Source organism: Diabrotica virgifera, chromosome 1 (genome assembly GCF_917563875.1).
Source record: "Diabrotica virgifera virgifera chromosome 1, PGI_DIABVI_V3a".
In the NCBI taxonomy this organism is placed as follows: Eukaryota; Metazoa; Arthropoda; class Insecta; order Coleoptera; family Chrysomelidae; genus Diabrotica; species Diabrotica virgifera.
Genome location: NC_065443.1, coordinates 13389007 through 13400788, shown reverse-complemented (window position 1 = coordinate 13400788; position 11782 = coordinate 13389007). Strand labels below are relative to the sequence as shown.

General features: G+C 32.3%; 2 protein-coding genes across 2 annotated transcripts in view; both read right to left on the bottom strand.

Annotated features, from left to right (window-relative positions):
- LOC126887361 (uncharacterized) overlaps positions 1 to 11782 on the bottom strand; it is a 94336-nt gene that overhangs the window by 24973 nt on the left and 57581 nt on the right. The window lies entirely within an intron of this gene.
- LOC114326382 (repressor of RNA polymerase III transcription MAF1 homolog) overlaps positions 430 to 11782 on the bottom strand; it is a 37996-nt gene continuing 26643 nt past the window's right edge. The window contains exons 3-4 of the mRNA XM_050654815.1: positions 9005 to 9080; positions 430 to 5514 (exon numbers count right to left, since the gene is read on the bottom strand). Of these exons, the coding sequence (XP_050510772.1) occupies positions 9014 to 9080 (67 nt within the window). The 3' untranslated portion in view covers positions 430 to 5514; positions 9005 to 9013. The remainder of the gene's footprint in view (positions 5515 to 9004; positions 9081 to 11782) is intronic.

Here is an 11782-nt window from a genome sequence, read left to right as displayed (position 1 = left end):
TTTTCGGATTTTGTATCAGGAGAACAGAAATGGATAAGGGTTAGTCCATAAAATGTTCAGGACGTGAAGAATCGTTTAAAATTCGACAAATTTTCGGATTTTGCATCAGAACAGAAACAGAGAAGGGTTAGTCCATAAAATGTTCAGGACGTGAAGAATCGTTTAAAATTCGACAAATTTTCGGATTTTGTATCAGGAGAACAGAAACAGGGAAGGGTTAGTCCCTAAAATGTTCAGGACGTGAAGAATCGTTTAAAATTCGACAAATTTTCGGATTTTGTATCAGAAGAACAGAAACGGAAAAGGGTTAGTCCATCAAATGATCAGAACGTCTCTTAACGCCTTTACATACGAGTGTACTACCAACAATTTTTTAAGTGGTTTTTGCTATACATATAGATACTGAGGTAAATAAATAAAACAACGATAAAACAAGAATTTTTTTATTTTCAGATCATACAGCTATTAACTACATATTGCAACCGTAGTACCAACTATACATCTAAGTGGTATTGTAAAATTGAATGTGAAACTATATTCGAAATATTATAGACTCAATGAGATCAGCTACACCATACCTGTTAATAAGTCTTGATTATTTAAAAACCTAATAAAAATATGAAATAATACTCATTCAATACATACTGAATCTAATAAAACAAACGATATTCTAAAAGCAAACCAATCAGTTACATAAAATTTATGTTGTCTTATCAGTACAGTTCTTGTCTTAAAATGGAAATGCAGATGGTATAATATCTTCACTTTTCGTACAAATTTTATCACAGCTGCATTTACAAATTGCGAAGTAATGATAAAAAATTAGATTTTTGTTAAGATATGGTTAATATATTTATCGGTAGTGACTACTGGGCCAGAAATTATGTTACAATACGAACTTCTTCTTCTTAGCCTTTTATCGTCCACGTTTGGACATAGGCCCCTCCCAACTCCTTTCATCGGTCTCTATTCTGAGCAACATATTTCTAATTTGTTCCGGCTACTCTTTTAATATCATCAAACCATCTCATGTGTTGTCTTACTCTTGGTCGGTTACTCTAATGTTGTATTGTTGAAATCCATAAGGAAAAATTTTCCTGTAGCTGGCTGTATACCATTAATTACAAAAATTGAAGAAAAAAATCTTCTGTGTAAAAGGTACATTTATTTGAAAACCCCAATAAAGGGCTACATTAAAAAACAGAACGTTTTCGCTCTAAAGAGAGCATCATCGGTGTTCTACGCCTAAAATAAGTATAACCATAATTAGTGAAGACAAAGTAAAAAATTTTAAAGGTTGACCAAGATAAAAAATTACGTTATACCTACTTGTATATTAGGTACAGCTTGTGAGTATAACCTAATTTTTTATCTTGGTCAACCTTTAAAATTTTTTACTTTGTCTTCACTAATTATGGTTATACTTATTTTAGGCTTAGAACACTGATGATGCTCCCTTTAGAGCGGAAACGTTCTGTTTTTTAATGTAGCCCTGTATTAGGGTTTTCAAATAAATATACCTTTTGCACAGAAGATTTTTTTCTTCAATTTTTGTATTGTTGCATTCCAACGTTGGTGTATTTTTGTCTAGCAGTGTACAATACGAACAAATGATAAATGACTAACGCTTCTAGCGCGTGTTGACGAGGTACAAAAAGGCTTGGATGCTCAGAGAGTAACTAAAATTAGTACACATCAATGTTGGTGCTCAAAGCACTAAATTTTCAAGGACTACAGATTTCTGGAAGATCAGAAAGTAGTGTTAAGGTGGTGACAGGGGCTTGGATGCTCCAAGAGTAACTAAGAAAGAAATGTAGACTCACATTTTACGAAAAAAGCAAACTATTCTAATTCTTAGTACGAAAACCAACTCAAAACAAAAAATTAATTTTTCAATAAAGATTTTACATCGGTCACGCTCATACATTGAAAAAATCATCCGCAGTTCTATGAAAAGTACCTTCTACTATGTCTAATACTTTTGAAAGGCCAGCAAATCCTTAGTAAGTATAAAAATTTAGTTTTGCATCTATTTGACTCTGTCACAAAACTGTGAAAGACTTTCTTATCATAATCTACACTTAAAGCAATTTCCAGACCATTAGTACTTATATAAATACATATTTAAAATATTCTTCTCACAAATTTAATCTTATCTAAACATCTATATGTAGGATGATTCGATTGAAATCTGTCGAGAAACTTGTAGTTTTCACTTAAGTACACGCATTTCAGTCCACCAGTCCATTTTAGTTGAGACTTCACCCGGTATTTTCCCCCAGGTTCGGTCTAGTTACGCCCTAACTAATGTCGGCAATGTACAGCTCGATCTTAGTACTTAGAAGGAACCATTACATAAAACTAAAAGGAGATGGACAGTTATACATTAAAAGTTAATGTATTAAAACATTAAGTTAAAAGAAGAAAATAATGAAAAGCCACAATTCAAGCATTTACTTTGGTCCTTCGAAACGGATTCCAGAAACGACATCGAAGAAGGTAGTAGTTGGAAAATCAATTCTAACCAATTTTCAACCACTTTGTAACCTTATAGCATATTCGCTTTAAGGATATTGTTGTTTTTATCTCACAAACAAAAAATGTTTCTCATCGATTTGTTCAATAACTGAAATTGAAATCACTTAAAGGCGTAACTGTACATTAACATACTTTTTAGTCGTTATTAACAAGATGATGATGACCTGATTTTTATGGATTTTATGGCAAAACAATAATATATTGCTTCTTATTTGGCTGTTTCCTAATATACATATAATGTAAAACTACAAATTTTGCTGTCGAATCATCCTGTATATCGACTTAAATCATTTTCCCAAATGGTGATTAAGGTTAAGAAAGGTAAGTAGTACAAAATTATCACCTTGGACGCCAGATTTGCGTCTCAAGGCAGTCTTGTGTAAATGTATCTTCAATAAATAAAACCATTTAGGCCTGGATCCCGCGTACCAAAAAAATTGATTAATAGCAAGCTATAAATTTGTTAATAGCTTAACGGTGTCTAGTCGGACAAAGTTTGATGTACGGGAATACTGGAACAGGGGAAGTTTTAATTGTGGAACAGGTTACAGATTTCGAACGTCAAACTACGAAAACGTCCCATGTATTTTGTCAGACAGAACTTCCAATTGATTTGTTACCCTTCCATTAAACTCTCATGCAAAAATAAGACTTCTATTTATCACCTGTCATAATTCCTGTCATTTGACATGTTCTACGAGTTGGACTTTAAAATGCCCAGTTGGTGATAAATACCACTCTGATTTTTGGATGAGAATATAATGAAAGGGTAACAAATCAATTGGAAGTTATGTCTGACAAAATACATGGGACGTTTTCGTAGTCTGACGTTCCAAATTTTTAACCTGTTCCACAATTAAAACTTCCCCTGTTCCATTATTCCCGTACATCAAAGTTTGTCCGACTAGACACCGTTAAGGTATTAACAAATTTATAGCTTGCTATTAATCAACTTTTTTTTGGTACGCGGGATCCAGGCCTAATTTACCGATAAGGATGTTATTGTCCTGTATGTACAGTAAAGGAAGTGATATATTTATTGACGGCAATTTATTTGTGTCCAAACAGATGAATAAAATAATATTTTGACGGATTTTCTGTGTTTATAAAACTTTTTGTGTTATCTTCAACGACAAACGACAAGAAATTATGAACGAGTTAGGGAAAGGTTAACATTTAGACCAACTATACATTAAAAATTCGTTATTTTCTACTTAAAATATAATTAATTTTTATCTTTATCATAAAAACATGACGAAAACAACTTCATTTTAGAATAACAACTGGGTTTATCGAAAATCATTTACGACATAATCATTTTAATTATTGTATATAAGTATAGCTGTGTTTATATGCAAAATATACCATAAAAAAACAAAGTAATGAATGAAATTTATTGCCTGCAATTTGAACAGTGACATGCGAAACAAGACAGGCTAAACTTATCATTCTGTTTATATGCAGACAAATCAATATAACTTAAGCTTGACAGGCAATCGGCGCCGGCGGATCTACTAACAAATCTACTTCATATGTCATCTGTCACAATTTACCGCGTTTGCGCAGTCGACCAAAAATAACGCTCAGACCATTCCGGCATTTGTTTGCAACTGTTTCCGACCAATAAACGGGGGTTTTTGCGTAGACATGTGAAATAAATGACACACAGTCAGCTGAGTTACAGCAGCAAATTAAAAACCACTCAATGATGCAAATATCAGCTGGCACAGTTGTGGTCGCCATTTTTTTGACAACCACAATGTATTTTGCTCATCTATTACCTTGACAGATTGTACCAGATCGTAACTACGGTGAAAATACACGAATTTCACTTAGAACTGTTTTAGCATCCATCGTATTCTCCAGATCTAGCTTCAAGTGAATTCTGCTTTTTTCGTACCCAAAAGAATACTTAAAGGGAAAAAATTTGTAGTCTTTTGGGAGTAAAAGTAAGAAAGACAAGAATCGAATATAAACACAGCTACTTATTAATTTAAATACAACAATATATTTTAATAAATTGTACTTTGAGGTACAGGTACAAAAAACTTAATTTTTTTGCCAATTAGAATTTAGAAACCATTCATATATACAAGGACTACACTGAATAACCAAAATCAATTTTTAAATACACAGAAAAAAGAAAACTGTAAAATTTTTTAACTAGAAACAATTAGTACAATAAGTACAATACAATAAAATAAATTTAATACACAGAGAAGAAATATTGAGATTTCTATATAGTTATCTGTGTAATTATTTGCAGAGAATAAACCTCTCGTCTAACGTGTTAGCAAAAAAGTGAGATTAAGGTTATGTACGTCAATAAGCAACTTGACTAAGACGTAATGCTGTCAATTTTTTTAAGGTTAGGTCAAGGAATTGACGAAAAAATGTTGATTGGTTCAAATATAGCATTTTTCAACTGTTTGAACCTTTATTATTTATCAGAAATTATTTTACATTCAAGTCAAGTTATATATTTTGTTGCCAGAAGACAAAGTTGGTCTTATGGCATCAAAATTTAGACCTAACCTCAAACATTTGTGCATGACGTCAAAATGTAAGTGACATATTGTTAAAAACACTATCTTAATGGGCTATATATCATAATCCTTTTGTATTTCTTTGGATGATACAAAAAACTACACAGAAACCAAAACTCTACATTTATTAGTACGTCATCACTGGCCTATACTTATCCTATACTAAGAAAAGAAAAAGAGTCGTACAACAATCCGTGAAAAGTGTACAATCAATAAAAAAACTGTGGACACTATCGTATCTAATCTTTGATAATACCTTAAAACTAAAAACTTACAAGCTAACTTGTTAATGTAATTTGTACTTTTGCTCTCACCAAAAGATTTTTATGCTCACAATTTTTTTAAAGAAATTGTGCTGATACACCGAGCTGAGGGTGCCATTATTTTGGAGCCTGCCAAAAATTGAAGGCCCGCTCCATCTGTTGTAAGTCTGCAAAGAAAAATAAATGTTTCTTTAAATCATTTTGTTATTATAAAAGGCAAAAATTGTGAAGTATATAACAAAAGAAGAAACATTATTTCTGATAAAATGAGCAAAGAGTTTAAGCCAAGAATAGGAAGCTGTAAGGATGGGTTGAGTTTTTCGACGAAAAATTTAATCATATCGAAGAAGCAAATAACATTCCAGCAGATCAAAATAATTGGAATCTATTCAACCCAAACGAAACACCACCATTGAAGAGGTTGTCCCCAATCCATTAAAAAGCCTAAAAATAATAAATCACCAGAGACTGATCAAATTTGCAGTGAGTTCTACAAGAATAGCGGCGATACCATGCTACAGACAATGCATAAACTTTTACTTTTTGTGTTGCAAAATGAGAACATGTCTTGTGAATGGTCTCAAGGTGTGATATACTTCTTACATAAAAAAGGCGATCAACTCCAGTGTGACAACTTCTTCTTCATGTACCATGTCCTTTCAGAACGTTGGTTACCATCATAGCTATCCTATTTTTATTCGCTGCCACCCTAAATAGCATGCTTGTATCAACACCATACCAATCTCGCAAGTTCTTCAACCATGAGGTTCTTCTTCGTCCTGGACCGCGTTCGCATGTTATTTTTCCTTTCCTCTCATTACATGTCCGAAGTACTCCAGCTTTCTCTGCTTGATGCGTTTTATGATCTCAGTAGTCTTGCTGAGACGTTCTAGTATTGTGGAGTTTCGAATCTTCTCCACCCAGGAAACTTTTAAAATTCTTCTATAGCACCACATTTCAAAATCCTCAAGGCGATTTAGATCGATTTTATTCACAGTCCAGGACTCGACACCATAAAGTAAGACCGAGAACACGTAGCAGCGAAGTAGGCGGATCCTCAATGCCAATTTTAGGTCTCTGTTGCATAACACCTTTGACATCTTTCTAAAAGCGGCTCTAGCCTGCTATATCCTAGATCTAATTTCGCTGTGATTTTCTGCGTTACAATTTAGTTACTGTCCAAGGTAAACGATTTTATCAACTTGCTCAAGTTTGGTATTATTTACATATATAGACGGTTTTATATGCTGCTGTTTACTTATTACGAGTATTTTGGTTTTCCGTATGTTCAGATCCAGACCTGCCTCCCTACAACTCTCAACGAAACTATCAAGTAGTGTTTGCAGGTCTTCTTGACTAGAAGCTAGGAGTACTGGATCGTCCGCATATCGCAAATTATTGATGACTTCACCGTTCACAAGTATTCCTTCTTGTTTTTCAGAAAGAGCTTTTCTGAAAATTCTTTCGGAGAAAATGTTGAAAGCAAGTTGAAAAGCAGTGGTGACAAGAGGCATCCCTGCTGTACTCCTCCTTTAATATAAAGAGCCTGTGATTCCACACCATCTACTAAAACCGATGTTGTTTGATTCCAATATAAATTTGCAATTATTCGAACATCTCTGCCGTCCAAGCCTATGTCTTTTAGAGCTTCTATCAATATAGAGTGCTTAACACAATCAAACGCCTTTTGGAAGTCAATAAAACAACAGTATAAGTACGTTCATTCCAAACAATGCCTTTCTCGTTCCAAACCCGTTACGGAGACCAAACTGTGTGTCATCCAGGTATTCGTCGCATTTATTGTAGATACGACCATGTATTGCCTTCAGAAAAATTTTCAATAAATGGTTTAACAAACTGATGGTTCTATAATCAGCACAGGTTTTTGCTGTTGTCTTCTTAGGTAGAGCTATAAACAGTGAATTAGACCAGCCATTAAAAAGTTGTCCGCTGGTATAAATGGTATTGAAAAACGAAGTTATAGCCTCTAGTGTGGCAACTACAGAGGTATAACCCTGTTAACAACTGCTTACAAAATACTAGCAAATATTCTTTACGAAAGGCTACAGGTTTACACAGTGGGCATAATTGGAAAATACCAGGCCGAATTCACTCGAGAAAAATCAACAATTCAGCAGATTCATTCCATAGGACAAATCGCCGAGAATACAGTAGGCATTGAAACCCATCACCTATTTATCAACTTCAAGACTGCATACGACAATGTTAAGAGAACATTAGTATACTAATCAATGCACGAGTTTGGCATATGTACCAGAAAAACTTATCCGAATAACTAGAATGACAAGGTCTAACTTAAAAGCTAATGCAGTGGCGCAAAAGATATAACTTCGAATTATACCAACTCTTTAATCAACCACACGTCGTAAGTAATGTTCATTGATCATCTGCTACATAAAATTACTTTCTTCAAATTTAAAAATATTACTTAAAATTTAAAAATACAGAAACCATAGTGTGAAGCTTTACTTTTTACTCCACTTCGTTATTTTCTTCATATAATGTGTCATGATCGTGGTTGTTGATAATATTTCGGAGATTGTCCACCATTATACAGGGTGTTTCAAAAAGGTATGTCATAAATTAAATCACGCATTCCGGGGACAAAAATAAATTTATTGAATCCAACTTACCTTAGTACAAAAGTGTACACAAAAAAAGTTACAGCCCTTTGAAGTTACAAAATGAAAATAGATTTTTTTTCACATATCGAAATCTCTTAGAGATTTTTCATTGAAAATGGACATGTGGCATTCTTATGGCAGCAACATCTTAAAAAAATTAAAGTGAAATTTGTGCACCCCATAAAAATTTTATGGGGGTTTTGCTCCCTTAAACCCCCCCAAACTTTTGTGTACGTTCCAATTAATTCATTATTGTGGTACCATTAGTTAAACACAACGTTTTTAAAACTTTTTTGCCTCTCAGTATTTTTTCGATAAGCCAATTTTTATCGAGATGCGGCTTCTTTTTTAATATGTTTACATACAAATTCTATGGGGGTTTTGTTCCTTTAAACCCACCAAATGTTCGTGTACGTTCCAATTAAACTATTATTGTGGTACCATTAGGTAAACACAGTGTTTTTAAAACTTTTTTGCCTCTTGTCTTTTTTTGATAAGTCACCTTTTATCGAGATGTGGCTTCTTCTTCAAAATATACCTAAAAATGTAAATTATAAATAAATTTTCAGATTATTAACAGGTATATCATAGGTACTTAACCATATACAAATATGTGGCGGATTCGACAATATAATAATTTAATTGGAACGTACACAAAAGTTTGGGGGGGGGGGGGTTTAAGGGAGCAAAACCTCCATAAAATTTTTATGGGGTGACAAATTTCACTTTAATTTTTTTTTAAATGTTGCTGCCATAAGAATGCCACATGTCAATTTTCAATGAAAAATCTCTAAGAGATAAATATATGAAAAAAAATCGATTTTCATTTTGTAACTTCAAAGGGCTGTAACTTTTTTGTGTACACTTTTGTACTAAGGTAAATTAGATCCAATCAATTTATTTTTGTCCCCGGAATGCGTGATTTAATTTATGACATACCTTTTTGAAACACCCTGTAGATAAGCTAATAAATACCAATAGACTATGACTACATTATTTAAAAGATACTTACGGTTGATTTTTAGTAGGATTCATCCTCGTCCATGATGAAATCGCTTCCAAAACCAGAATCAACAGTATATCTTGGGCTGTAACATAAAAATATGCGTGAATAAAAAAATTTCGTGAATACAATTATCAGTTTCTATACAAATAGGACAATCTACGTCAGAGATCATAATAATAAACTAATAGACAGAGAGCTAGAGGCGAGAAATCATCGTCATAAGTAATATGGAGTTTGGCATGTGAAATGTGTCTATCGTATATTGATAACTATGACCCCTTTCATGCTGACACCTCAGTGGATACAGGAAGTAGCAATAAGGGATGAAAGGGGAAAGTTAGTGCAGTCATTAAAGGTTTTCACCTCCTATTTTGTTAAACCTCCATCGATTTGCATGAAAATTGGTGAGTAGTTAGAGCATAACTCAAGAAACAAAACTGATATGGTGCCAACGTGCGCTCTTACCCTGGAGGTGGATGCCACCCCTTCTCGGGGGTGAAAACTATTTTATTAAAAATAACCCCACTAATCGATAGAGGGACAAATTTTAAGCAAAATTTGTTACTTCTAATTATTAAAATAAATCAATACTTTTTGAGTTATTAAAGATCAAAGATTTGAATTTTTCGTCAAATAAATGCATGATGTAAAGCGGTTTTTCGTGAATAATTCAAAAACTGTAAGTTTTATCAAAATAGTTATAATTACCAAAATTGAAGATAATAAAAAATAAAAGAGATTTATTATTCGAAAAACCTTTGAGAATTAATAAAAAGTGAGTTATAGGTGATGGAATGTATATTTTTTTCGGCTAGTACCCAAATCTAAGTATTCAAGCTCAAATAACGGGAAAACGGTGCATTTTATAAAATATATTTACTGAACACTTGTCAAAGTACTCAAGAATACCTATCAAGTGAGCTCCAGATGAAGTTTATAACATCAAAGCTAAGCAAATGATGATGAAAATAAGAGAACCCTTTCGAGTTTTTAGGAAAAAGTGAAAAATAAAACATACGCTATTTATATATTTATTTTGAAATTAGTTAACAGAATAATTTTTAAAGGAATTTCGGGAATGAAGTTAGGATTATAATTTATTATCAAGTTCGTTTTATTACAATTTAAATATAACAAGTTAAAAATGCGAGCATTATTATAACGAAAACTTTGTTTTTTATGTATTTAAATTCCTAATATGAAAAATTGCTATTACGAAAAGTTGTTTAGAATTAAAAATTATGTTTAATGTGCAATTATGTCCTACTATTTAAATATTGTGAGCTATAAAGGCACTTTACTGAGCAAATTTCTTGAGCGAAATTCATATTTTTTACACATCGACTAAAATCGATACAATTTTATATAATCTTATGTTTATGATTGCCTCTTGGATTTTAGACCGTGCAGATCTTTTTATGAAGAATAATTTTTGTTAGTAAAATTAATAATAAAAGTTAGAACACAGTTTTTAATTCCAAACAATTTTTCGTAGTAACAATAATTTACAACAGTGTGAAAAAAAGGTACTTTAATCTTGAGCGAAATTAATATTTTTTAAAATACCTCCTATAATATAGATAAAATTTGCTATCTGATGATTGAATCGTAGGTTTTAGACGATGCAGAACTTTTTATGAATTATAACTTTATTTCGTAAAATTAAAAATAAAAAAGTATCCCGTTATATGAATGTGTCCAACTTAAGTAGACACACTGTATATTATAAAATATAATATGCATAATACGTAAATCATTGGGTAGACAGCACCAAAAATTTGTAACCTGCCATTTAACATTACTTACATTAAAATTAATAAGTAATATTTATTTATTTGATATTTCAATTCTTTTACAGTTTATATGAATATATTTTTGAAATAATATGAAATTTTCATTAACATTTTTACGTACAGTGTCTCCATTGTAGAATTATCTCGCTATCTAAAATTGCTAAAAAATCATAAATTGCTGTCCCGATATGCAACTTGTCTTTGAGGTCGGTTATCTCGAAGATGGTTTGAGATATCGAAATGCCGTTTTCAGATTTGGATTCAGGGGACAAAACTACATTGACATCGGTACATAAGCTCCAGATATTGCAGGGGTGGCAACGCAGGAACGAACGAACGGACTTTGCGAATTTATAAAGAAAATCAAAATTTTCGTTGAAAATACTATTTATTTTTCACTTTCGCTGTCACATTCACTAAAATCGCTATCATAATTATTTTCATCACTTTCGCTATTATGAATGTCATCATCAGCTTGCTCATCATCCATCTCATCGTCCATCGTCCATTATTTTTATATTATTTCGATATTTAATTGAATTTTTTCTATCGATATAAACTTTTTTATCGAAGTGGCGGTTCTAGTCAGGGGCAGCTGCCCCTCCCCTTCAGTTTTTACAGTACTTTTGTACTATAATTTTCGTTAAAAAGGCACGTTATCTTGTTTATTCACCGGTTGTGTTCCCTTGCCCCCCCACTTTTTTGGTCTAGTTTTTTTTATACCGCCCCTGTATAAACTGAATATGTACAGAAACTGAGGGTGTCCAATAATGGGCACATCTGACATAATATTAAAATACATTTTTGCTATATTTTATATAAATGTCTTAAAACAATTTTAAAAACTTATATAAATAATATAATAATTAAGCTCCAAAAATTTGAAAAAACTTTGAAAAATGTTTGGAGCATAATGTTTAATGGTATCAACTTTTCCGGGAGCTCATTTGATATATATTTTTAAGTACTTTGACAAGTGTTCAGTAAATAT